A 27,983-nucleotide genomic window follows, 5' to 3' on the forward strand; every position below is an offset into this window, starting at 1 on the left:
AAGAGTCTCAGTACCCAGAGCAGAACGCGGCCTTTCTAGGCGTGCGCATTCGCTCGGGGCGGGACTTCCGGCCTCATCCCCGCCAGCTGGGTTGTAGTTCCAGGTTAGGACTGTGTATCTCCTCAGGTTCCCGAGCGCGGTTCGGGATCTGGGTAATTGACGCTGAAGACAAGAGGAGCGGCGCCTCCTTTGCCGCACACAGTTGAGCCCAGGTGTCCGCTCCCCTCCGGCCCGCTGCCGGCCCACCGAGTGTGATGGCGGCAGCCGCACCCAGGGACTCGGCTGAGGTAAAAGCTCGTCCCCCGGGCCCTCCCCGTCGGCCTCCCACCCAGACCCCGAAGGCCCGAGCGCGGGGCGCCTGCTCGCGGCCCTTCGGCCCAGGCCCCGGTGTCCGGGACAGGGAGGCGCCGGTGGGGGGGGGGCGCTGTGTGGGAGCGCCGGCGGACTGCGTGCAGGCGCGGGCTCCGGGCTGAGGGGCCGCGGGGGCGGGGACTGCGGGGGGCCCGCGCCACCAACGGGGGACGGCGCGGCTGCGTTGGTTCTGTCAGGAGCAGAGTGCGGCGCGGCTGGTGAGGCGTGCGCCGGCGCTGCCTGCCGAAGCCGTGTCTGCTGGCGGTGAGGGGAGGTGGTCTAACCCGGGTGTCAGGGAGCTTTCTCCGGCCGCGGAGGCAGCCGCGGAGGCAGCGGAGGCGGCAGCGGAGGCGCGCAGGTAGGGCGCGCAGCAGGAGGGACTCGCGGTGGTCGCAGGTAGTGGCCCGGACCGCCCCCGTATCCGCCCTGGATGTTGGAGAACCGGCTGCTGTTGGTCTGTTTTCGGAGAAGGGCTGAGGCGAATTGTGGGTGTCGCAGGGGAGAGGAGAACGGAGGGAGTGAGAGGAACTCCGGGGCTTTTGGTCGGTGACGCTTGAAGAGAAAACTGCGGACACTTTACCCGCAGAGAAGTTGTTTTTGTGGGAGCGACAGGGAACAGCGATTGGGACCGAAGAATCCGAGTCAAAGCAGAAGCCAGTGTGGAGAAGAGGGGGGAGGTCGTGCTTTTTAAGGGAAAGGGGCGAAGTCGGGAAGGCTGTTACCAACTCTGAGGGCGACGGGAGTAAAGTGGGAGTCGTGTCTTCCCGGTGGCTGACTGTTGGGTGGGTGATCGGGAAAGACTGTCTTTCTGGGTTTGGGGTAATGAAGGAGTGCCCCACATAAGGCCAAGTTTGTCTTTTCCTCTTTGGTCTGCAGTTGATCACTGTGATACTGTTTGAGATCTCCCCTCAAGCCTGCAACCTCCTGATACCAATTTGTGAGATTTTCCATTGTTAGTTTTCACAGGTCCTGGTAGCAGAAAATATGAAAGCCTTCATCATCAGCTGTTGAAGTCAGCAGTAGGTTAACTGTCTTTGGGGATACCTAAGTTGTTTTGACATTGTTTACAATCTCTGATGTTTCAGAGAAGTGTGATTAATGGCATCACATGGGCAGCTGGAGAGGAAATTTTGGGAAACTGGGGGAAAGATTCATGATGGAGAGTTTGAAAAGGGATGGCTGCTGTGTGGACCAGGGTGGAGACTTGGATCACATTTAGGAAGGGAATGCAGTGTGTCATGGCAATGCTCCTCTTAGTTCAGAGGGACCTAGTGACATGTGCTGAAGAGTGGTTTTCCTGCTCAGCACGTGGTCGGGGTTGCTGGGCATTGTGAACACAGGTGAAGGAGAGAGGCAGTGATCTGGCAGATACATGGACAAGCCTTCCGTGGGATGCTGGGACAAGTGATAGCTAGAACACGCAAGAGTAATTTTGCCGAGAGTGAAATTGGGCCTGCTCTTTATTCGATGATGTATGTTTTCACAGAATTTTATGATGAGTTTTTACGGTGCCTGGGGTGTTTCAAAGTCTTGCTGGTTGTTAAGGTCTGGACAAATGTGGTCATTTGTGGTTCGCTGTGCCTGGCAGGGAGACCTTTAGTGCTGGGGTTTTCACAGAGGTTCAGTTTGGAGTGGAGGGTTCTGATTGTTGAGGGACAGTATGGGTGGCACAGAAATAGAAGAGTGTCGCCCTCGACTGGCAAGGACGACAAGAAGCCCCGGTTCAGATGTATCTTCTCTCTCTTTATTTCCGCAAGTCTACACACTTATATACACTTACATGACCAATCAGTGAGCAGGGTGACCAATAAGGGGCCAAGCAATAATGGGGAGAGCCAATGAGAGTCCTGTTACTATGCTGATTATTTGAAACAGCCAATGACTATGTTCTCCTTTAGGCGGGCTTCACCAGAACGTTCGTTGTTTACTTGCAGCGTATTTTGCTGGCAGTGAGCCAAGCGCCATCTTGTAATGGCGGGGATTTTCCCGGCTGGAGGCGATCCCGGACAGAAGAGGGTCTATGAATATCCTAAGTTGACAGTGGTTGTGAGTGTCATATTGCAGGGAGAATTAGAGGTAGGTGAGGAGGCTTCTCAGCAGCATTTGAGGCTTTCCCTCAGTTGGGATACATGGGAGTACTGGGGTGGTAGTGGAACCTGTTTGTGTTTGTTAAACATCCATTGGGTGTCATGTGTCAAGTACAAGTGTGAGTCAAGGGAGAATCCTTTGTTGTGGAGCAGAAAGGTGTGGGTGTTCATCTGTGGGGTCCTAAGTCATGAGAGAGGTTCAGTCTACAAAATTATGTACACATAGAGAAGAAGTGTGAGCTAAGGGCCTCAGGTTTGGGCCTGGTATTGAAGACTTCCCGGCAGAGCAGGGCCTATAATTGGCTGTCTTAAGGGCATGACCTGGGAGACTCCGTGGGAATATCCTGGCAGGGGTTTGGGACTTGTAGGCCATATTGCTTCCATGTGACCCCTGCGTGTTATTGCTGAGCACTGAACAGTGATTGGTGGGAAGGTGAGAGGAGAGCAGCATTAGAGGCACCAGGACCTGGTATTATCTGAGGAGGGGAGCTGGGCTGGCAGGAGAGACTGGGGTGGGTGTTTGGGTTGGCTGGTGGGTTCTCAGTGAGAGAGAATGCTCAGGGTTCCATGTATTCCTTTCATGGTAGTGTGGTGTGACCTTTGAGGACGTGGCCGTGTACTTCTCCTGGAAGGAGTGGAGGCTTCTTGATGAGGCTCAGAGACGGCTGTACCACCATGTGATGCTGGAGAACTTTGCACTTGTATCGTCACTGGGTAAGGCCCTCAGCGTCCCCTTGACCTGCCCTGGACTCTGTATCCTGCGGACTCCCCTTTTCCATTCTCCAGGGGAGGGTTTGTGCTTCTCTGGTATGGACTGTGTTAACTGCGTGCTTCCCCAGCTTTCTGGGCAGTTGCTTTTGTTGCTGGCCCTGAGTTGTTGATGTGCCCTTCTGTCTGCCCGCAGCCCCAGTACCCGCTGTGCTGAGCCCTGATCGGCTAAGATTGGAGGCCAGTGGTCATGAGTGAAGCTAATGGAATGCACCTTGCTTGCCCTCTCCCTGGCTGGGTCTCTGTGTTCAGATCAGTGCCATTTCTGTGGCCTGGGTTTTGAACCCTTCCTTGGGGTTACATTTCATCATTTCTGCCTGTGCCTGAAATTGGGAGACATTGGCATGGCCACTGTGTAGGTATACCATGGACTACTTCTCAAGACTGTCCTGTATGCTTCTTCGGGTAGTATTTAATTTTTTATTTATTTATTTATTTATTTATTTGAGAGAGAGACAGTGAGAGAGAGCATGAGAGGGGAGAAAGTCAGAGGGAGAAGCAGACTCTCCAAGGAGCAGAGAGCCTGATGTGGGACTCGATCCCAAGATCCTAGGATCATGACCTGAGCTGAAGGCAGTCACTTAACCAACTGAGCCACCCAGGCGCCCCTTCGGGTAGTATTTACATCTCTTCTTCCACCTGCCCCCCTTCCTTCAACTTTAATGAAATATGATTGACAAATAGAATTAATTATTGCAAGTATATTACATGATGACTCGATATACAATATGAAATTATTACCTAAATGATGGTAATCAATTCACGTATCATTTGTTAAGAATACCTTTTTCTTGGTGGTGGTGAGAAAGCTTAATATCTATTCTCTTACCAAATTTCAAGTGTACAGTACAGTATTAACAACTGTACTCAACATTAAACCCTCAGAATTTGCTCCTCTTGTAAGTGAAAGTTTGTATCCCTGACCATCTTCCCCTGTGCCCCAGTCCTTAGCTTCTGGCATTCTAGTCTGTTTCTGGGGTTTTTGTTTGTTTGTTCCAGAGTTTCCGTATATGTGGTATCGTACACTAGCTGTCTTTTCTGTGCGGTTTGACGTAGCATAGTCTTTTCTAGGTGCATCCATGTTATGCAAGTGGCAGTTTTGCTTTCTTTTTTGTGGCTGAATATTCTGGCATGTGTGTGTCTACTAAATGTTCTTCGTCACATTAAACACTCAGTCACACTTACTGATGTTTCCATATATTTGCTATTGTGAATAATACCTCAGTGGTTATCTCTGTGTGGAGATATTTTGTGGAGATACTGATTTTGTTTTCTTGGGTAAATACCTGGAAATGGCAATGGTAGACCATATGGTAGCCTTTTTTATTTTTTTTAATTTAAATTTTGTTAGTTAACATACAGTGTAGTAATGGTTTCTGGAGTAGAATTTCATGATTCATCACTTGCATACAATACCCAGTGCTCATCACAACAAGTGTCCTCTTTTTTTTTTTTTTTAAAGATTTCTTTTATTTGCCAGAGAGAGAGAGAGAGCGCGAGCGCAAGCGAGTACACACAAGCAGGCAGAGGGGCAGGCAGAGGTAGCCAGAGAAGCAAATTCCCTGCCAAGCAAGGAGCCCAATGCGGGACTCGATCCCATGACCCCCGGAGCCGAAGGCAACGGCTTAACCCACTGAACCACCCAGGCGTCCCAACAAGTGTCCTTTTTTTTTTTTTTTTTTTTTTTTAACATTTAAACTTTTTATTTGCATATTAAAAAATTGTGCATTCCAATACTTAAAATCATTCAAAGCAAAAAATGGCACTCTGACTAAACTGCAGTTTATCGCCCACAAGACACCTTGGACCAGCTTAGTTTCTACTAGTTGTGCCCACCCAGCTTCTTCCTTTGCCGGCATACAAGTTATTTTCCTTCCCCTGCCGATGTATAGGAGGTTTGGCTTCCCAGTCAGTAGTTCAGATTCTTTGATAAGAACAAGGGGACCACAGTCATTTAAACTTGATCCAACCTCTTTGCATCTTAAAAGTTAAACAGCTGAAAAGAAGTAAAGAAGGCAATGTTTGTGGAATGTACAGTGCATATCGGCGGTGCTTGCCTCATTATGATTCGCCTGCTTGCTTCTACTGTTCATTCGTTTCTTTTGAAGGCAGTGGATTTTTCTCTTGTGTTTCTGTCTTCTTCAGTTTCAGTTTATCGAATTTCTCAATCTCAATCTTTCGGGTTTGTCAGACATGGTTGCAGAGGAAGCGGAGGGAGGTGCGCGAGCTAGAGAAGACCGGTCTGCTCAGGAGCCGCCGCCGAATCACAATTGTCCTCTTTAATAGCCATCGCCCATCTAGCCCGTTGCCCACCCACCTCCCGCCATCAACCTTCAGTTTGTTCTGTATCATTAAGAGGCACTTATGGCTTGTTTCCCTTTCTCCTTTTTTCTCTCCCCGCTCCTATATGTTCATCTCTTTTCTTTCCTAAATTTCACATATAAGTGAGTGAGATCATATGGTATTTGTCTATCTTTGTTTGACTTACTTCACTTAGCATAATATACTCTAGTTCCATCCACATAGTTACAAATGGGAAGATTTCATTTTTTGTGACGGCTAATATTCCATTGTATATATGTGTGTATACACACACACACACACACACCACATCTTCTTTATCCATTCATTAGTCAGTGGACATCTGGGCTCTCTTACTTGGTTATTGCTGATGCTGCTTTAAACATCGGGGTGCATATACCACTTCTTACCTGTATTTTTATATCCTTTGGGTAAATAGCTAGTAGTGCAGTTGCTGGCCTGTAGGGTAGCTCTATTTTTAGCTTTTTGAGGAACCTCCATAGTGTTCTTCAGAGTGGCTGCACTGTTTTGCATTCCCACCAACAGTCCATGAGTTTCCCCTTTTTCCACATCCTCGCCAACAACTGTTGTTTCCTGTATTTTTTTTTTAAATATTTTGGAAAGATTTTATTTATTTATTTGAGAGAGAGCACAGAGAGAGAGTGAGAGGGAGAAGCAGACTCCTATCTGAGCAGAGAGCACAACACGGGGCTCAATCCCAGAACCCCAAGGTCATGACCTGAGCTGAACACAGATACTGATTGAACCACCCAGGCGCCCCTAGACACTTAAAAATAAAAGGATTTTATTTATTTGAGAGAGAGACAGAGATAGCGAGAGAGCAGGAGCGGGGAGGAGAGGGAGCCCACTGAGCAGGGAGCCTGATGTGGGGCTACATCCTAGGACCCTAAAATCATGATCTGAGCTGAAGGCAGATGCTCAACTGACTGAGCCACCCAGGCGCCCCTCCTGTGTTGTTAATTTTAACCATTCTCTCAGGTGTGAAGTGGTATCATAATGGTTTTGATTTGTATTCCCCTGTTGATGTTTGATGTTAAGCTTATTTTCATGTGTCTCTTAGCCATCTGGAGGTCTTCTTTTTTTTTTTTTTTTAAGATTTTATTTATCCATTTGTCAGAGAGAATGAGCACAAGCAGGGGGAACAGGAGGCAGTGGGAGAAGCAGGCTCCCCACTGAGCAAGGAATCCAGTGCAGGAACTTGATCCCAGGACCCTGGGATCATGACCTGAGCCGAAGGCAGAGGCTTTAACCCACTGAGCCACCCAGGCACCCGCTTCTGCCTGATTCTTAACTGGGTTATTTGTTTTGAGATGTTGAGTTTGGTAAGTTCTTTATAGGTTTTAGATACTAAGCCTTTACCAGATATGTTGTTTGCAAATATCTTCTTCCATTCTGTAGGCTGCCTTTTAGTTTTGTTGATTGTTTCCTTCACTATGCAAAAGTTTTTTCCTTGGTGAAGTCCCAGTAGTTCATTTTTGCTTTTGTTTGGCTTGCATCCAGCAGCATGTTTAATAAGAAGTTGCTATAGCCAGGGTCAAAGAGGTTTCTGCCTGTGTTCTCCTCCAGAATTTTGATGGTTTCCTATCTCATAGTTAGGTCTTTCATCCATTTTTAATTTGTTTTTTTGTGTATGGTGTAAGAAAATGGTCCAGTGTCATTCTCCTGCATGTGGCTGTCCAGTTTTCCCAACAGGATTTGTTGAAGGGACTGACTTTTTTCTATTGGATATTCTTTCTTTCTTTTGGGAGATTAGTTGACCATAGAGTTGTTGGTCCATTTCTGGGTTCTGTATTGATCTATGTGTCTGTTTTGTGCCAGTGCCATGTTGTCTTGATGACTATAGCTTTGTAATATAGCTTGAAATCTGGAATTGTGATCCCTCCAGTTTTGTTTCTTTTCAGAATTGCTTTGGCTATTTAGTGAATTTTGTGTTTCCGTATAAATTTTAGGATTATTTGTTCTAGTTTTGTGAAATATGCTATTTTGATAGGGATTGCACAGAATTTGTAGATTGCTTTGAGTAGTAGAGACATTTTAATGATATTTGTTCTTCCAATCCATGAACTTGGACTGTTTGACATTTCTTTGTGTCCTCTTCAGTTTCTTTCATGAATGTCCTATAGTTTATAGTTTTCAGAGTAAGATCTTTTACCTCTTTAGTTAGGTTTATTCCTGGGTATCTTATTGTTTTGCGTACAGTTGCAAATGGGATCAATTCCTTGATTTCTTTTTTTCTGCTGCTTTTTTACTGGTGAAGTAACCAGTATATAGAAATGCAATAGATTTCTGCACATCACTTTTGGATCCTGCAGTTTTTCTGAATTCATGTATTGGTTTTAGCAGTTTTTTGGTGGAGTCTTTCAGATTTTCTACAGAGTATCACGTCGTCTGCAAATAGTGAGGTTTTGACTTCTTCCTTGCCAGTTGGGATGCCTTTTATTTGTGTATTTATTTATTTTTTGGTCTTCTGATTGCTAAAGCTAACAATTCCAATACTGTGTTTAATAGTAATGGTGAAAGTGGACATCCTTATCTTGTTCCTGACTATAGAGGTAGAGCTTTCTGTTTTCCCCATTGAGGATGATATTAGCTGTGGTTCTTTCATATATGGCCTTTTTGATGTTTATGTATGTTCCCTCCATCCCTACTTTGTTGAGCATTTTTATCAAGAAAGGATGCTGGGGCGCCTGGGTGGCTCAGTGGGTTAAGCCGCTGCCTTCGGCTCAGGTCATGATCTCAGGGTCCTGGGATCGAGGCCCGCATCGGGCTCTCTGCTCAGCAGGGAGCCTGCTTCCTCCTCTCTCTCTGCCTGCCTCTCTGCCTGCTTGTGATCTCTCTCTGTCAAATAAATAAATAAAATCTTTTAAAAAAAAAAAAAAAAAGGATGCTGTATTGTGTCGAATGCTTTTTCTGCATCTATGGAGAAGACCATATGTCTCTTATCGTTCCTTTTCCTAATGTGGTGTATGGCGTTGATTTGCAGTGTTTGAACCACTCATAGTGGCCCAGGAAGAAATCCGACTTGATTGTAGTGAATAATTCTTTAATGTAATGTTGGATTTGATTTGTTAGGTTTTGTTTTTTTTTTTTTTTGAAAAAGATATTTATTTGAGAGACAAGAGAGAACACAAACATAAGTGAGGGTATCAGCAGAGGCAGAGGGAGAAGCAGTCTCCCCGCTGAGTAGGGAGCCTGACACAGGGCTCGATTCCAGGATCCCCAGGATCATGACCTGACCTGAAGACAGACTCTTTTTTTTTTTTTTTTTTAAGATTTTATTTATTTATCTGACAGAGAGAAATCACAAGTAGGCAGAGAGGCAGGCAGAGAGAGAGGAGGAAGCAGGCTCCCTGCCGAGCAGAGAGCCCGATGCGGGACTTGATCCCAGGACCCTGAGATCATGACCTGAGCCGAAGACAGCGGCTTAACCCACTGAGCCACCCAGGCGCCCCTGAAGACAGACTCTTAACTGACTGAGCCACCCAGGCGCCTCTGATTTGCTAGGATTTTATTGAGAGTGTTTGCATTCCTGTTCATCATGATATTGGCCTATAAGTCTCCTTTTTAGGGGGGTCTTTTTCCGATTTTGGTGTGAAGGTAATGCTATCTTTGTAGAATGAGTTTGGGAGCTCGCCTTCCATTTCTAAAGATTTTATTTTTTTATTTTTTATTTTTTTATTTATTTATTTGAGAGAGAGAGACAGTGAGAGAGAGCATGAGCGAGGAGAAGGTCAGAGAGCGAAGCAGACTCCCCCATGGAGCTGGGAGCCTGATGTGGGACTCGATCCCGGGACTCCAGGATCACGCCCTGAGCCGAAGGCAGTCGTCCAACCAACTGAGCCACCCAGGCGTCCCATTTCTATTTTTTGGAAAGGTTTGAGACCATGACCTGAGCTGAAGGCAGAGGATTTAACCCACTGAGCCACCCAGGTGCCCCTATCCCCTCACTTTCAATCTGCAGGTGTCTTTAGTCTAAAATGAGCCTCTTCTGGGCAGCATATAGATGGATCTTGTTTTATTATTTATTTTTTTTTTAAATTGATTTGACAGAGAGAGGGAGATCACCAGTAGGTAGAGAGGCAGGCAGAGAGGGGGGGGAAGCAGGCTCCCCGCTGAGCAAAGAGCCCGATGCAGGGCTCAATCCCAGGACCCCAAGATCATGACCTGAGCCAAAGGCAGAGGATTAACCCACTGAGCCACTCAGGCGCCCTGATGGATCTTGTTTTTTTGTTTTTTTTTTTTTAAAGATTTTATTTATTTATTTGACAGAGAGAGATTACAAGTAGGCAGAGAGGCAGGCAGAGAGAGAGAGAGGAGGAAGCAGGCTCCCTGCAGAGCAGAGAGCCCGATGTGGGACTCGATCCCAGGACCCTGAGATCATGACCTGAGCCGAAGGCAGCGGCTTAACCCACTGAGCCACCCAGGCGCCCGATGGATCTTGTTTTAAATCCATTCTTACGTCTTTTCATTGGGGCATTTAGTCCATTTTAATTCACAGTGAATTGATCCCAGGTTCCTGGGATCGAGCCCCATATTGGGCTCTCTGCTCAGTGGGGAGCCTGCTTCTCCCTCTCTCTGCCTGCCTCTCTGCCTCCTTGTGATCTGTCAAATAAATAAATAAAATATATTTTTTAAATATTTTATTTATTTATTTGACAGAGAGAGATCACAAGGAGGCAGAGAGGCAGGCAGAGAGAGAGAGAGAGAGAGGAAAACAGGCTCTCCACTCAGCAGAGAGCCCGATGTGGGACTCGATCCCAGGACCCTGGGATCATGACCTGAGCCGAAGGCAGCGGCTTAACCCACTGAGCCACCCAGGCACCCAATAAATAAAATATTTTTTAAAATTTACAGTGATTATTGAATGATATGAATTTGGTGTCATGGTGTTGTCTATAGAGTTGGTGTTTTTGGTGATGTTCTCTGGTCCTTTCTAGTCTTTTTTGCTTTTGGGGGGTTTTTAGGGGGAGGTTTTTGTTTGTTTCTTTTCCTCCACTCAGAGAATCCCCTTTAAAATTTCTTGCAGGGCTGGTTTAGTGGTTATGAACTCCTTTAGTTTTTGTTTGTCTGGGAAACTGTCTGTCCTTCTATTCTGAATGACAGCCTTGCCGGATAAAGAATTCTTGGCTGAATATTTTTCCCTTTCAGCACATTGAATAGTTCCATGGCTTTCTGGCTTGCCAAATTTCAGTAGACATGTCTGCTGCAAACTTGATCTGTCTTCTTGAAGGTTGATGACTTTTCTTTTCCCTTGCTGCTTTCAGGATTCTTTCCTTGCCTGTGTGTTTTTTGAACTTGACATATAATATGCCTTGATGATGGTCAGCTTTTATTGAATTTATTTATTTTTTATAAAAATAGGTTGGAGGAGGGGAGAGGGAGAGAGACAATCTTAAGCAGCCTCCATGCCCAGCACTGAGCTCAGTGCAGGTCTAAATCTCACAACCCTGAGATCATGACTTGAGCTGAAATCAAAAGTTGGATGCTTAGGGGCGCCTGGGTGGCTCAGTGGGTTAAGCCACTGCCTTCGGCTCAGGTCATGATCTCAGGGTCCTGGAATCGAGTCCGGCATCAGGCTCTCTGCTCAGCAGGGAGCCTGCTTCCCTCTCTCTCTCTCTCTGCCTGCCTCTCCGTCTACTTGTGATTTCTCTCTGTCAAATAAATAAATAAATAAAATCTTAAAAAAAAAAAAAAAGTTGGATGCTTAGTCAGCTGAGCCACCAAGGTGTCCTGGCTTTGAATTTAATGAGAGTTCTCTGTGCCTGTTGGCTTTTGATGTCTGTATCTTTCCTCAGATTAGGGAAGTTTCTAGCTATAGTTTGTTTGAATAAACTTTCTACCCCCTTTTCTTTTTCTTCATCTTCTGGGACTCCAATGTTATAAGTGTCATCACCTTTTAATAATTTGCTGTTGAGTTCCCTAAGTCTAAGTATGTGGTCCATTACCTTTCTTTCCCTCTTCTTTTCAGCTTCATGCTTTTCCATAATTATATCTTCTGTATCACTGATTGACTCCTCTCACTTTTCAGTCCTCATTTTTATGGCCTCCACTTGGGGTTGCATCTTGGTTGTAGCATTTTTAATTTTGGGCTGACTAGATTTTAGTTTTTTTATCTCTGCAATAAGGAATTCTCTAGTGTCTTCTATGCTATTTTCAAGCCCAGCTAGTATCCTTATAATTATTTTACATTCTAGTTCAGACATCTTAATTGTATCTGTATTGATTAAATCACTGTCCATGAGTACTACCTCCATCTCCTGTTCTTTCTTTTGTGGTGAATTTCTCCATCTTGTCATTTTGTGCAGAAAAGAAAAGAAGAAAGAAAAAGGAAAAACAAAACAATAACAACACCAAATTAGATTCCGTATTTGTTTTGGTCTGGTTGTTAAAAGAATCTAGGTTCCCAAATAAGAAAGAAAAAATAATACAATGAAAGTAAAATAAATAAATAAATAAATGTTTAAAAATCTGTATAAAAATAGAAATGCAAAGAAGTTAATAAGATAAAGAATTGAAAAAATTAAATAAAAAAAGAATAAAGAATAAAAGTATAAAGGAGGCTAGATACTATTTTCCCCTAGAGCTGAAGCTTTTTGCAGCCCTCTATGATCTTAGCCCTCTGCTAACATCAGCCTTAAATTGTTCTTTTGTTTTGTTTGAATTATAAATTTGCTTATTTGATACCGTTTCCTTAATGTAGGGCTTGATTGCTCTAAATTTCCCTATTAGAACTGCTACTGCTGTATTCTCTAAGCTTTATTATTTTGTGTTTTTGCTTTCTTTGTTTCAAGATTTTTTTTAATTGGGCCCATTTGTTTTTCATGATTGCATTGTTTAATATCCACATATTTTTGAATTTTGAGCTTTCCTCCTATTATTTATTCCTAATTTTATACTACTGTGGTCAGTAAAGATAACTGATGTTATTCCTCTTAAATTTGTTATGACTGGTTTCATGATTTATAACATACGATCTTTCCTAATAAATGTTCTGTATTCCCTTGAGGAGAATGTGTGTTATTCTGCAGTTGAATTGAATATTCTCTATATACCTACTAGTCCATTTGATCTAAAGTATAGTTAAAATACAAAGTATTCTTGCTTTTCTGTCTGGATAATCTACCCATTGTTGTTAGGGGAATATTGAAGGTCCTCTGTTATTTATTTATTTTTTTAAGATTTTATTTATTTATTTGACAGAGAGATCACAAGTAGGCAGAGAGGCAGGCAGAGAGAGAGGAGGAAGCAGGCCCCCCGTCAAGCAGCTAGCCCGATGTGGGGCTCCATCTTGGGGCGGTCAGATCATGACCTCAGCTGAAGACAGAGGCTTAATCCGCTGAGCCACCCAGGTGCCTTGAAGGCCCTCTGTTACTATGACAGTGTTACTGTCTATCTGCCTTCGCATTGATAATATTTGCTTCCTGTGTTTAGGTGCTCCATAGTTTGATGTTTGGTGCATAAACACTTGTAGTTGTTACATCCTCTCGATACATTAGCTCCTTTATCCTTATGTTATGACTTTGTCTCTAAGTCTATTTTATCTGATAAAAGTATTGCTATTTTTGCTTGCTTTTTGTATTCCATTTGCAAGAAGTACATTTTTTGCTCCCTTCACTTTTAGCCTTCTTTTTGTTCTTAATGCTGAAGTGAGTCAAATATCCACAGCACATAGTTGGGTCTTGTTTTTTGTTGTCATTGTTTTGTTTTGTTTTGTTTTGCTTTGTTTTGTTTTTGTTTTTTATTGTTTATTTATTATTTATTTTTTTAAAGATTTTTAAAATTTATTTGACAGACAGAGATCACAAGTAGGCAGAGGCAAGCAGAGAGAGAGGAAGGGAAGCAGGCTCCCTCCTGAGGAGAGAGCCAGATGTGGGGAAGTTTTCCTTCCATTTCTGTTTTTTTAAACCGTTTCAGAAGAATAGGTGTTAAATCTTGAAATGTTTGATAGAATTCCCCTGGGAAGCCATCCAGGCGTGGACTTTAGTTTCTTGGGAGATTTTTGATTCCTGCTATAATTTCCTTTGCTGGTTATGGGACTGTTCAGTTTTCTATTTCTTCCTGTTTCAGTTTTGGTAGTTGATTCATTTCTAGGAATGCATCCATTTCTTTGCGAAATTGTATTTTGTCAGTCTTGGTTGTAATCTCTCCTCTTTCATTCATGATTTTATTTATTTGGGTCCTTTCTCTTTTCTTTTTGGTAAGTTTGGCCAGGGTTTATCAATCTTACTAATTTGTTTAAGGAACCAGCTCCTGCTTTTCTTGATCTGTTCTACTGTTCTTTTGGTTTCTATTTCACTGGTTTCTGATCTTTTATTAATTCTCTTCTGCTGGGGTTAAGCTTTATTTGCTGTTCTTTTTCTACAGCTGTTTTAGGTGTAAGGTTAGGTTGTGTATTTGATACCTCTCTTTTTTTCTTGAGAAAGGCTTGTATTGCTCTATACTTCCCTCATAAGACTGCCTTTGCTGCATCCCAAAGGTTTTGAACAGTTCTATATTCATTTCTTTTAAAAAGATTTTATTTATTGGGACGCCTGGGTGGCTCAGTTGGTTGAGCGGCTGCCTTCGGCTCGGGTCATGGTCCCAGGGTCCTGGGATCGAGTCCCACATCGGGCTCCTTGCTCGGCGGGGAGCCTGCTTCTCCCTCTGCCTCTGCCTGCCTCTTTGTCTGCCTGTGCTCGCTCACTCTCTCTCCCTTTGTCTCTGACAAATAAATGAATAAAATCTTTTTAAAAAAAAAGATTTTATTTATTTATTTGACAGAGGTCACAAGTAGGCAGAGAGGCAGGCAGACAGAGAGAGGTGGGGGGAAGCAGGCTCCCCGCTGAGCAGAGCGCCTGATGTGGGGCTCAATCCCAGAACCCTGGGATCATGACCTGAGCTGAAGGCAGAGGCTTAACCCAGTGAGCCACCCAGGTGCTCCCTGTTTTCATTTTCATCTGTCTCCATGAATTTCTTAAATTCTTTAATTTCCTGTTGACCTATTCATTCTTTAGTAGGATGCTCTTTAGCCTCACTGTATTTGAGTTCTTTCCAACTTTCTTCTTGTGATTGAGTTCAAATTTCAAAGCATTGTAGTCTGAAAATATGCAGGGAATGATCCCAATCTTTAGGTACCAGTTGAGACGTGATTTGTGACCCAGAATGGATCTGTTCTGGATAATGTTCCATGTGCAGTCGAGAAGAGTGTATATTCTATTACTTTAGGATGGAATGTTCTGCATATATCTTTGAGGTCCATCTGGTCCAGTGCGTCATTGAAAGCCACTGTTTCCTTCTTGATCTTCTTAGATGATCTGTCCATTGCAGTGAGTGGGGTGTTAAACTACTATAATTGTATTGTTATTAATGTGTTTCTTTAATTTTGTTACTAATTAGTTTATATAATTGTCTGCTCCCATCTTGAGGGTACAAAATTTACAATTGGTGGATCTTGTTGGATAGACATTTTAATTATATTATAATGTCCGTCCTCATCTCTTATTACACTTTGGTTTAAAATCTGATTTGTCGGGTACCTGGGTGGCTCAGTGGGTTAAGCTGCTGCCTTCGGCTCAGGTCATGATCTCAGGGTCCTGGGATCGAGTTCCACATCGGGCTCTCTGCTCAGCGGGGAGCCTGCTTCCTCCTCTCTCTCTCTCTCTGCCTGCCTCTCTGCCTGCCTCTCTGCCTACTTGTGATATCTCTCTCTCTCTCTGTCAAATAAATAATCTTTTTAAAAAAATAAAATCTGATTTGTCTGATATAAGGATTGCTACCCCAGCTTTCTTTTGATGTCCATTAGCATGATAAATGGTTTTCTGCCCCCTCACTTTCACTCTGGAGGTGTCTACGTGTCTAGAATGAATCTCTTTTTTTTTTTTTTTTTTTTTTTTGAGAGAGAGACAGAGAGAACATGAGCGAGGAGAAGGTCAGAGAGAGAAGCAGAATCCCCGTGGAGTTGGGAGCCCGATGTGGGACTCGATCCCGGGACTCCGGGATCATGACCTGAGCCGAAGGCAGTCGTCCAACCAACTGAGCTACCCAGGCGTCCCTAGAATGAATCTTTTGCACACAGCCTACAGTGGGTCTTGCTTTTTTTTCCGATCTGGTACCCTGTGTCTTTTGATTGGGGCAGTTAGGCCACTTACCTTCAGAGTACCTATTGAAACATTAGAGTTTAGTGCCATTTTATTACCTGAATATTTACAGTTTCCACATATTTTCTCTGTTCCTTTCTGGTCTATGTTTCTTTTGGGCTTTTTCTTCACTTAAAGGATCCCCTTTAATATTTCTTGCAGGGCTGTTTCAGTGACCACAAATTCTTTTGTTTTCTCTTCATCCTGGAAGCTCTTTATCTATCCTTCTATTCTGAATGACATCCTTGCCGGATAAAGTATTCTAAGCTGCCTGCTTTTCTCATTTAGCACCCTAAATATATCATGCCAGTTCTTTTTGGCCTGCCAGGTCTCTGTACATAGGTCTGCTGCCCACCTAATGTTTCTATCCTTGAAGATTATGGACCTCTTGTCCCCAAGATGCTTGCAGGATTTTCTCTTTGTCTCTGAGGTTTGCAATCTTCACTATTAATATGCTGAAGTGTTGACCTATTTTTATTGATTTTGAGGGGTATTCTCTGTGTCTCCTGGACTTTGATGCCTGTTTCCTGGATGGACCCAGATTAGAGAAGTTCTCTACTATAATTTGCTCCAATATACTTTCTGCTCTGCCCCTCTCTTTCCTCTTCTGGGATCCCAATTATTTTAATATTGTTTCACTTTATGTTATCACTTTTCTCTCAAATTCTCCCCTTGAGATCCAGTAGTTGTATATCTTTCTTTTTCTCAGCTTCTTTATTATCCATCATTTTGTCTTCTATATCACTAATTCTTCTGCCTCGTTTATTCTAGCAGTTAGAACCTCCTTTTTTTTTTTTTAAAGATTTTATTTATTTGACAGAGGGAGAGAGCAAGCACAACCACAAGCAGCAGCAGGCAGAGGGGGAGGGGTAAACAGGTTCCCACTGAGCAAAGAGACGGATGTGGGGCTCGATCCCAGGACCCTGGGAACATGACCTAAGCTGAAGGCAAACACTTAACCAGGCACCCTTAGAACTTTAATTTTTTATTGAATCTCGATAGCCATTTTGATTTTGACTTGACTAGATTTTAGTTCTTTTATTTCTCCAGAAAGTATTCTTTAGTGTCTTTTATGCTTTTTTTCAAGCCCAGCTAGTATCTTTAGAATTGTTATTCTAAACTCTAGTTCCACATCTTACTTATATCCATACTGATTAGGTCCCTGGCTGTCAGTACTGCCTCTTGTTCTTTTTTTTTGAGGTGAGTTTTTCCGTCTTGTCATTCTGTCCAGAGAAGACTAGATGAACGAGAGGACAGAATACTGAAATGACAACAACAGCCCCTTAGAAATATACACTAAACAAATCAGAAGAGACCCGAAACCAGAAAATATATAAACATTTTTAAAAAGTGAAAGAGAGGGGCACCTGGGTGGCTCAGTGGGTTAAAGCCTCTAATTTCGGCTAAGGTCATGATCCCAGGGTCCTGGGATCGAGCCCCACGTCGGTCTCTCTACCCAGCAGGGAGCCTGCTTCCTTTCCTCTCTCTCTGCCTGCCTCTCTGCCTACTTGTGATCTCTGTCTGTCAAATAAATAAATAAAATCTTTAAAAGTAAAATATAAAATAAAATAAAAAATAAAAAATAAAAGAGAATATAATCAGACAGGTGAATAGAACAGAGAGGTACACTGGATCCTGTGTGTATTTTGGTCTGTTTGTTAGAAAACTAGATGGCAAAAGTGTAAGGAACAAAAACCATGTATGTACAAAAATAAAATTTAAAAAATCAAAATCAATGAAAGAGTAAAATAAAACTTTAAAAAACATTTTTTTTTAAAAAAAAAAAAGATGGAAAGTATATAAACAGATAGGATGACATACACTATATCCTGGGTGTATTTTGGTCTTTTTGTTAGAAGAAACTACATCTCAAAATTGTGAAGAAAGAAAAACTTATTATACAAAAATAAAATTAAATACATTGAAGGAATAAAATGTAACTATCAGGATGAAAATTTAAAAAGACTTAAAAAAAGAATATAATCAGACAAGTAAAGAAAAGAGAGCAATACATTAGATTCTGTATGTATTTTGGTAAGTTTGTTAGAAGAAACTGCATCGCAAAATTGTAAAGAAAATAAAATTTAAATACGAAAATAAAATTAAAACAGTGAGTGGATAGAATGTAACTCTAAGAATGAAAATAAAAAGAGACTTTTTAAAAAGAGTTGCTAAAATAAATCGTTTCAAAGGAAAAAGAAAAGAAATGTAAAATCTAAAGTCTAAGGAATGATAAGAAAAAATCATGGATTCTATGTACCGTTTTCTCCTAGTGCTAGAGTTTTGCAGTTCTGTGTGATCATTAAACTTGCTGATCTGAGGGAGAGGCCTGTTGCACTGATTCTCAGGTGTCTGCCCTGGGAGGAATTGCACCCCCTTGTCAGAAGGCATGGTTAAGTCAGGGGCTCTGGATTGCTCTATGTGGCTTTTGTTCCCTGAAGGCTTTCCCTGCAGCTTGAGAGGATGGCAGGGAAAATGGTGGCTTCCCAATCTCCAGACCCAGAACTGAAACCTCATGCCCCCCCACTCCTCAGTGCATCCTCAGGGAAAAGCAGGCAATCACTCCTGTTTCCCTGGTCTCTAGCCACACTCCGTGCTCACCCAGCCTGTGACTAAGCACTTGTGACCTTGCTCAGAGTCTCCAAACTCTGTAGACTCCTGTGGTGTGCATGCATGCTGTTCCTCCCTTTGAGAGGAAGAGGGATCTCTTTAGGGCTCTGCTGCTTCCTGAGCCCCTGCTCAGAGAGTGGTTGCCCTACTGTGTGGCAGTTCATGGTTTATGGAAGCACTGAGCTGAGACCCCACTCTTGGGCTCCCTGATTGCAGCCGGGTTCCCCACTCTAGTGCCTGGGAATTCTGCTGCACTCAGGGACCCCAGTTCTTTCTGTGACCCCCCGGGAATCCTGAGACTACACTGTCCCACCTAGGATTCTACCTTGCTCACCACCTGAGCTCCTTTTAGGCAGGGACATCCCTCACTGGAACAGCCTTCTAAACGTTCTGATTTTGTATACTTCTGATATATCACTTTCCGTTGGCTTGCTTCCAGAGGCATCCTACCCCCATGGTTTATCTTCTGATGTAGTACCTCGAATTCCCTTCTCCACACCTCCTACCTCACAGACAATGGTCGCTTTTCTATTTGTGGACGTGCAGCAGTTCTTTCCTTAGATCTCCAGTTGAGTTCACAGGTGTTCATAATAATTTGATAGCTATCTAGCTGAATGCCTGGGATCAGACAAATCTAAAGTCTTCTACTCCTTCACCATCTTGGGCTCTTCCTCTTTACCCCTGTTTTTTTAATGGGACAGTGTCACCATCTTCTTTTAATGTAAACATTTAATACCGGAGGTTAAGTTAATTTTTACCAACACAGAATTTTTGCAAATATATGAAATTTCCACTTTATTATGTAGTTTATATTATACTAGTTAAAGTCATTTCTCTACATGTATCCTCTCCCTCTTTTTAAAGATTTTATTTATTTGAGAGAAAGCATGCATGAGCATAAGCAGAGGGGAGGGACAGAGGGATAGGGAGAAGCAGACTCTTCGCTGAGCATAGTGCCCGATGTAGGGTTTGATCCCAGGACCCTAGTATCATGACCTGAGCCAAAACCAGACGCTTAACCCAGCTGCCCCTGTATGTATTCTAAAATAGCCACTTTGGGATGATTTCCATCACCTGTATCATAAATATATAAGGGACCTTGATTCTAACCAAACAGCATCTCAAATGAATAACTTTTAGTTAGAGGATAAGAAAGTCATCAGATGGGGGTGCCTGGGTGGCTCAGTGGGTTAATCCTCTGCCTTCGGTTTGGGTCATGATCTCAGGGTCCTGGGTTCAAGCCCTGCATCGGGCTCTCTGCTCAGCGGGGAGCCTGCTTCCCCCACCTTCCCTGTCTCTCTGCTTACTTGTGATCTCTCTTTGTCAAATAAATAAATAAAATCTTTAAAAAAAGAAAGTCATCAGATGATTATAGTAGTTAATATTCAAAGGACATTTTATTGAAATGTTTCTTCTGATGGAATAGGTGTAAGTTTGAATCCTCAGAAAACAAGGGTAATACAAGAGTACAACAAAACTAAACTTTTGTGGTTTAAGCCTTCCATAGTCCTTATCCTTTGACAGAAGCAAAGCAAAGCATCTTCGCTGCAAATGAAATGGATCTCCGGCATTTCCATCTGGTTGATCTCTCAGAGCTAGACACCTAAGACATAAAACAAATACATATACCATCTTGGTTCTGGTTGGTTGAATCGTGCCTGATGAGTTTAATATCCACCTAATCAAGTCCCAACAGTGGAAGGTCACATAAGTCACTCTGGTAACTGGTAAGAAGAGACTTCAAAAGCACAGTCTGGTTATGCTGGTACAGCCCTGTGGGAAGTTTTCTAACATAAAGAATGAGTTGAGGGGCATCTGGGTGTCTCAGTTGGTTAAGCAACTGCCTTCAGCTCAGGTCATGATCCTGGGGTATCACAGTTGAGTCCCTCATTGGGCTCCCTGCTCAGCAGAAGCAGAGTTTGCTTCTCCCTCTGACCTCTCCCCTCTCATGCTCTCTCTCTTTCAAATAAATAAAATCTTAAAAAAAAAAAAATGAGTCAAACAGTTCTGCTACAGAGACCAGTTCATTAAGGATAGTCTGTTTAGAAAGACAGAAACATTCTTCTGTCCCACTTGTTACCTGCCATCCTACTTCTTAAGAGAGAGGTGGCATTAAGAGGATTCAGTGTTGTACAGTTATGTATTATGCTCTAGTAGTGCTCCATGTCCTCATATTTTGATGTCTTCCCAGCTGCCTGTAGTCTCATATTAGGAGCCCCATCAGTGATTGGGTGGACTGTCGCCAACTATTAATTGATTCATGTGTCACTGCTTATATCTGACCCTCCTTTTGGAGAGTGGGCACACCCGAAACTCTCCTGTATCGCGGGCATAGAGTATGGCGTGACTGCACACCCTGCCACTCCTCTCTGCTGATGTCTGGGACCTCTGCAGGGCAGCCCCTGGGGCATGCAGGCACCTGGATGAAGGCATGCCTCCAGCATGCAACTCTCCAGTGAGTCTGCTACTCACTCCGCTCAGCCGCATCTGACCACCAGTGACCACCAGATGCAGGGCTCAATCCCAGGATCCCGGGATCATGACCTGAGCCGAAGGCAGAGGCTTTAACCCACTGAGCCACCCAGGTGCCCCCATTTCTATGATTTCTGTATATTTGTTGAACAGCTTATTTTGTTTATTTTGTATCATCTTTTGTTGAGTCGTCTGCCTGTGTTTTCTTTTCCTTTTTTTTCTTTAAGATTTTATTTACTTATTTGACAGAGCGATCACAAGCAGGCAGAGCAGCAGGCAGAGAGAGAGGGAAGCAGGCTCCCTGCTGAGCCGAGAGCCTGATGTGGGGCTCAATCCCAGGACCCTGAGATCATGACCTGAGCTGAAACCAGAGGCTTAACCTACTTAACCACCTAGGCGCCCCAACCTGTGTTTTCTTGTGCCTCACTAAACTTTGTTAAAACAATTAATTTGAATTTTGTCTCATAGGTCTCATGTTTCCATTTCCTTGACTCTGTTTTCTGATGAATTACTGTATTCCTTTGATGGTGTTGTTTCCTTGATTTTTTGTTTTCTTACATCCTTGCGTTCATGTTTGCACATTTGATGATGTGGTCACTCCTTCCAGAGTTTGTGGTACTTTTGGTCAGGAGGGTCCTTCACTGACAGGTGGGTGCAAGGGTGTCAGCTTCATGGGTTATGGCCATTCTGGACCTGGGGAGGGCCCAACGTCAAACTTTCTGGCCCCCGTCAGCACCGGCAAGGCCTTGGGAAGGGGGAGCCTTATGGCCAAGGCTGCAGTGTCCAAAGCAGCAGAGGAGATTTCTGAGGAAAACCTGGTGGCTTTTTTCCAGGAGAGTATCGTGGCAGAGTTGAGGCCAGTGCCGAGTCCGAGTCTTGGGTACCCTGGGGTGGTAGCAGCGGCCCTGGCGTCTGATGGGCTGGCACTCGTGGAGCAGCCACAGAAGAGGGTCTGGTGTGCGGGCTTTTTCAGAGTGACAGCAGTTTTGGGCCCTGGGACACTGATTACAACTCAGTCGTGTTCATTTGCTTTGTGAGTTGCAGCCATGAAGTTGGGTGTCTGTGTGTGCATGGAGACCCAGTGGCTGTGAGGCCCTGGCATCAGGCTAGCCTATCTAGAGGGTATTTCCACTCCCTTGAGTCGTCAGTGGACCCGATGCAACTGGGGGTCAGGGTCTGGAATGAAGATCTGGGGCCCAGGACACATGCAGCTTTGGGGGGGTGCAGTCACGGTCCTTGTCCTGGAGGTGCACAGCAGCAGCTCTGGAGCAGGGGGAGCCGGATGCAGGAGATTTATAGCCACTGGGTCCATGACAGTGATGCATGTTGGTCAACTCAGTGGCATAGAATGCCAGTGTCCCCTGTGCGGAAGGTGGCGTGAGTCGGCTGAGCAGGGACCACAGTAGCACCTGCCTGGTGTAACTGATACAGACAGGACCAGCCCTTCTGACCCGCCCCCACATCTCTGCTAATAAAGTCTCCAGCTGTCCTTTCTGCATGCTTGTGCTCTCCTTTATCCCCCACTGTGTAGTAATTGGTCTTAACTGGATTTTTGATCCCTCTGAAGCTAATGTCATTCATGGGCAGCTCTTGAATTCATTTTTGGTGGGGTGAAGGATGGTATCTCCACTAATACCATTCTGCTGACATCAGTCACATAGGGTGCTTCTCTGGGTCCTTTGTATCCTGAGTAGCTCTGGGACAGTGCTGGCCATCCACTTAGCCTGTTTTCCTCCAGTATTTCTTTTCTTTCCTTTCCATTCCTTACTTTCCTTTCCTTTTCCTTTCTTTCCTTTTTTTTTCCTTCCCTTTCCTTTTCTTTTTCTTCTTTTCCTAAGTAGGCTCCACACCCATCACAGAGCCCAGCACAGAGTCCAACACAGAGCTTGACCTCATAACTCTGCAATCAAGACCTAAGCTGTGATCAAGGGTCAGATGACCAACAGAGCCACCCAGACTCCCTTTCCTACAGTATTTCTAGCCTCCTAGTACCCTGTAGTTGCTCAGGAAGGTGTTTTTTTTTTTTTTTTTTAAGATTTTATTTATTTATCAGAGAGAGACAGAGGGAGAGAGAGCGAGCACAGGCAGACAGAATGGCAGGCAGAGGCAGAGGGAGAAGCAGGCTCCCCGCCGAGCAAGGAGCCCGAAGTGGGACTCGATCCCAGGACGCTGGGATCATGACCTGAGCCGAAGGCAGCTGCTTAACCAACTGAGCCACCCAGGCGTCCCGCTCAGGAAGGTTTATAGGGAAGAGTCCTTTGTGTGTCATAGCATGGACATGCTCCAGCGTGACCAGGTGTGCTCACAGGCACAGGGCCCTGTTTCTCGTGAATGGCAGCTGGGAAAGGTATGATATCAGCTCTGTGTTCAGATCATACTGGGCACCTTTGTTTGTTCAGCCAGAGTCTGGTTTGATTGCCAGTGGCCACACCCCGTTTCTGCCTTTCCTTCTTCACTGTTAACAATTTGTGGACTTCTGGGATCTACTCCTTTGGTAATTCCATGACTTGCAGTGTGGGGTTAATCGGAGCTTCTAAGGCCTCTACATCTCACCCATTTCTCCCAGTGCTCTTTCCTTTCTGTGTACCCCAGCATCCACACTTGGCCAGTTTGCCATGAGATGTTGACATATGCTTAAATTGACTTTGAACAGCAGCAAATTTCTTGTAAGTAGATTTTCCCACAGTCTTCTACTCGGCCAAGAAACAGGCCAACATGAAGCTGTGGACAGAGAGTAAGTTGTAGATCCTGGCTCTCTACCTCGTGTCATACCTTAGTTTTGTATTCTTCTGGCTAGTGCGCGTGCCACGATACTTTGGCCTTAGGGGCCCAGGAGTGCTCAGCGGCCACTCCTTCAACTGTGTTCCATCTCTGGTGTCTGGAAAAGCCTGCCATACACTCATGCCCAGATGAGCCAGATGCGTGACCACACATGATCACCCCACGCTTCAGCCAGCACGTGTTTCACCAGCGTTTTTCTGCTTTCAGGTTGCTGCTGTGGAGCAGAGGATGAGGAGGCCCCCTTTGCACAGAGCGCTTCTATAGGCGTTTCACAGACCGGGACACCCAGGGCTGCTCTGTCTTCCCAGAAGACCCACCCCTGTGAGATGTGTGGTCCCGTCTTGAAAGACATTTTCCACTTGGCTGAGCTCCAGGGCAAAGAAAACAGCCAGAAACGGTTGAGTTGTGGGGCCTGCGGGAAACGATTTTTTTTCAGTGTGAAGTTGGAGCAGCAGCAGCAGCAGGAGCAGCCCACGGGAGCAAAACCATTCAGGAGCCGTGTGGACAGGGACTCTGCTGTCAAGAGCTTGGGATCCGGTGGTTCGGGAAAGCCCTTTACCTGTGGAGAGGTTGAGAAGGACTTGCTGTCCGGCTCGGGGCATCTGGGGCAAGAGGCCACTCGTACTGGGGAGAAGCCTCACACGATCCCCCAGTGCAGGGCAACGTTACAACGCGAAAACAGTTGTGGTGCTTGGGGAGGATGTGAGAACGCCTTTGGTCCCAAACACACAGATACACGGAACCAGGGTGTCCACCTTGGAGGACAGTCCTTTGTGTGCAGTGAATGTGGGAAAACTTTTAGCACTCGTACTGCTCTCCATTATCACCACAGAGTTCACACTGGAGAAAGGCCTTATGAGTGCAGTGAATGCGGCAAGTCCTTTACCCGTAGACATAGACTCAACATGCACCTAAAGGTTCACTCTGGTGAAAGGCCTTATGAGTGTAAAGAATGTGGGAAATCTTTTATTTGTAGGTATGAACTCCAGTATCATTATAGAAGTCACTCTGGCGAAAAACCTTTTGAGTGCAGTGAATGTGGGAAGTCTTTTACCTATCGCTCTGCCCTTAGTTATCATCAGAGATCCCACAGAGGAGAAAGGCCTTATGAATGTGGTGAATGTGGGAAATCTTTCACTTCTAGCTCTGCACTCAGGTATCATCACAGAGGTCACACAGGAGAAAGGCCTTACGAATGCAGTGAATGTGGGAAATCCTTTCGACAAAAACATTCTCTCTCAATACACCAGAAAATTCATAGTAGAGGAAACCCTTACAAATGCAACAAATGTGGGAAATCTTTTTCTTGCAGTTCCAGTTTCCATTATCATGAGAGAATTCACACAGGAGAAAGGCCTTATGAATGCAGTGAGTGTGGAAAATCTTTTATAAGTAGTACTGCCCTCCATTATCATCAGAGAGTTCACACTGGAGAAAGGCCTCATGAGTGCAGTGAGTGTGGGAAATCTTTCAGCACTCATAGTGCTCTTCAGTATCATCGCAGAGTTCACACTGGAGAAAGGCCTCATGAGTGCAGTGAATGTGGCAAGTCCTTCACCCGAAGAAATAGCCTCAATATGCACCTAAGGGTTCATTCAGGTGAAAGGTTTTATGAGTGTAATGAATGTGGGAAATCTTTTATTTGTAGGTATGAACTCCAGTATCATTATAGAGTTCATTCTGGAGAAAAACCTTTTGAGTGCAGTGAATGTGGGAAGTCTTTTACCTCTCGCTCTGCCCTTAGTTATCATCAGAGATCCCACAGAGGAGAAAGGCCTTATGAATGCGGTGAATGTGGGAAATCTTTCACTTCTAGCTCTGCACTCAGGTATCATCACAGAGGTCACACAGGAGAAAGGCCTTATGAATGCAGTGAATGTGGGAAATCCTTTCGACAAAAACATTCTCTCTCAATACACCAGAGAATTCATAATGGAGGAAACCCTTACAAATGCAACAAATGTGGGAAATCTTTTACTTTTAGTTCCAGCTTCCATTATCATCAGAGAATTCACACAGGAGAGAGGCCTTATGAATGCAGTGAGTGTGGAAAATCTTTTATAAGTAGTACTGCCCTCCATTATCATCAGAGAGTTCACACTGGAGAAAGGCCTCATGAGTGCAGTGAATGTGGGAAATCTTTTATCACTCGTACTGCTCTCTCTTACCATCACAGGGTTCACACTGGAGAACGACCTTATGAGTGCAGTGAATGTGGGAAATCGTTTAGGGGAAAATCTAACCTCTCTCAACATTGGAGAGTTCACACTAGAGAAAGGCATGGTTCTATAATGAATATGCAATTTCCTTATTCAGCATAATGCCACTGGTGAAAACTCTTTGAGGAGACTTTTGCCTGATTTGAATCTTCTACGGTGGGGAAATTCCTTAAATTTATCTTGTAAGTTTGTGTGGCCATGTCGCATTTTCTGAATTGTCCAGAGAGCTCTCTAGATTTTTTTAACTGACAGTTCTGTGACCCTTTCACCTCTGCCAACTGGTAGGTCCACACAGTGCACATCAGTCTTCACCCCAGTGTACTCAGAGAAGTTGACCTCTCTTCTTAGAACTGGAGCAGATTAGCAATAACTTGAGGTCTTTTGGGGGTCAGCTTTCCCTCCTCCTTGAATACCTTCATGTCATGGACTTGCATCAGTGATGACCCAGAGAATATCATGAGTTTGGCCGGCAGCTTACAGAGAATGGCTACCTTTTTTCAGGAACATGTTGGTCGCATGTGATTCTTGTAATGAGTTTTTCCAGCTTCCAAGTCACAAACTGGAGAACTGTCTTCTCCACATTGATTTGGATAAAATGATAATCAAGGCCTTACTGTTTAAGTCTTTAATCATGAATGTTCTACTTACTGTGTGGAAGAGTAGTTTATAAATAGATTTGGGCTCAACAAGCATCAAATGGTAAACTTCTAAGAGTCTCAAACTAGCTGTGCTTGAGGAGAAAGTGAAGGATGGCAGGGAATAGCTTGCCAGTTTTGTTTTGTTTTGTTTTAAGTAAACTCTATGTCCAACTTGGGGCTCAAACCCCAAGATCAAGAATCAAGCTCTACTGAGCCAGCCAGGTTGTGCCAGTAGCCTGCCAGTTTGGACTAAATTTGCATTGATTGCTGCCTCACAGCCTCCTAGCAAAATCTGCGGGGCTTTCTGTTTTTCATTTCAGGTCTGGATGACGTGTGTTTTAGGAGCCTCAGTGACGAGCCCCAGGAGGGAGCAGGTGTGAGACTCTTAGTGCTTCTGCCAGTGACATGAATTTCTTCCCTTACTCGAAGGGGGTCTTACAGGGGATGTCAGCACTATTAACCCCGGCTTTACAAGCAGCCATGTGCCCTGATGTCCACAATCCATTGGGCTTGGGTCACTGGTTGAAAGACCACAGTGGGCAGGAGAAACCATAATTGGTACAGAAACACTTAACAGGAAGGGGAGGAGGCTGCAGCCAACTGGATGGAATGTGCCTCTTCTAGAAATGGATCCAGACAAGTTTCTGTGACAATGACTAGGATCAGTGTGTACACAAATCTCAGGACCTCCAGGCATATTTATCTTGTGTAGGTAAAGTCATTGTCAGAGAAAATAACTGGAAGCTATTGGCGATCCTTTAAGCCCCTGTGTTCTCCACGTCCAGGCCAGTACTACACAGAGAGGAATACAAGAGAGTAAAAGGGATGGGGGGAGTCAGTAGTTTGTTGATGTGGCCCTTAAGATCCAGGCAGTGTTCCTGTTAACACCAGCGGAACCATCCTTCACTGCTGCCTGTGTCTGCAGACACTGAGGTAAGACTGAAGCCCAGAGGACATGGAACAGGGTGGTACTGTCAGCATAAGGTTACCAGATCTATTTTTATTTTGAGCCAATTTTTAAAACTATATAAAGGTTTAAATTACAGATGCTAATAAACTGCATATATTTAAGAGTGTACAGTTGATAAATTTTGACAAGGATATGAATCTCTGCCACCATGATAATCCTGAAAATGACCATATATGTCATGCTTTATTTACCTCTGGCCTACTACAGTCTCTCCTTACCCTACCCTCCTCTCCAGGGAACCACTGTAATTTGTTTTACAATGGGAACCATCCACTTTTTGTTATTTATATATTTGGAATGAATTCTTCCCCACCCCTCTGTGATTTCCTTTGTGGTATGTAATTAGTTTTTCATCAGTGATGTTCTGCAAGTTGCTCACTTTTCTGTCTAGATAACACCCTTATGTTGGCATATACCGCTGTTTTTTGTTTTTTTGTTTTTTTGTTTTTTTTCATTTTTTTTATGGGCACTTAAGTTATTTCCAGATTTTGCCTGTTGAAAATAAAGGAGTCAAAAACATTTGTGTCAGTACTTTTATATAGATGTAAGCTGTTTTTATTTTTGAAAAATAAAATTAACAGTAACTTAATCAACTTAATTAACTAAATTAACAGTTAACTAAATTAACAATTTAGTAAATTAACTGAATT

The 27,983-nt window shown here is 44.1% G+C and overlaps 1 protein-coding gene and 1 pseudogene across 2 annotated transcripts; one reads left to right on the forward strand and one right to left on the reverse strand.

Annotated features, from left to right (window-relative positions):
* Positions 1–73: 73 nt before the first annotated feature.
* Positions 74–27,864, forward strand: LOC122912088 (zinc finger protein 256-like). Of its 2 annotated transcripts, none has more exons than XM_044257422.1 (3): positions 74–287; positions 3,026–3,152; positions 23,714–27,864. In XM_044257422.1, the coding sequence occupies exons 1-3, from the start codon at positions 255–257 to the stop codon at positions 25,825–25,827; spliced, it is 2,274 nt and encodes a 757-aa protein (XP_044113357.1). In that variant the 5' UTR covers positions 74–254; the 3' UTR covers positions 25,828–27,864. The 2 variants fall into 2 exon arrangements, with proteins under 2 accessions (XP_044113357.1, XP_044113356.1); XM_044257421.1 differs by lacking the exon at positions 74–287 and adding an exon at positions 2,315–2,427.
* On the reverse strand, positions 5,268–5,482 carry LOC122912119 (annotated as a pseudogene).
* Positions 27,865–27,983: the final 119 nt, after the last annotated feature.

The sequence above is a fragment of the Neovison vison genome, chromosome 7 (genome assembly GCF_020171115.1).
Source record: "Neovison vison isolate M4711 chromosome 7, ASM_NN_V1, whole genome shotgun sequence".
Lineage (NCBI taxonomy): Eukaryota > Metazoa > Chordata > Mammalia > Carnivora > Mustelidae > Neogale > Neogale vison.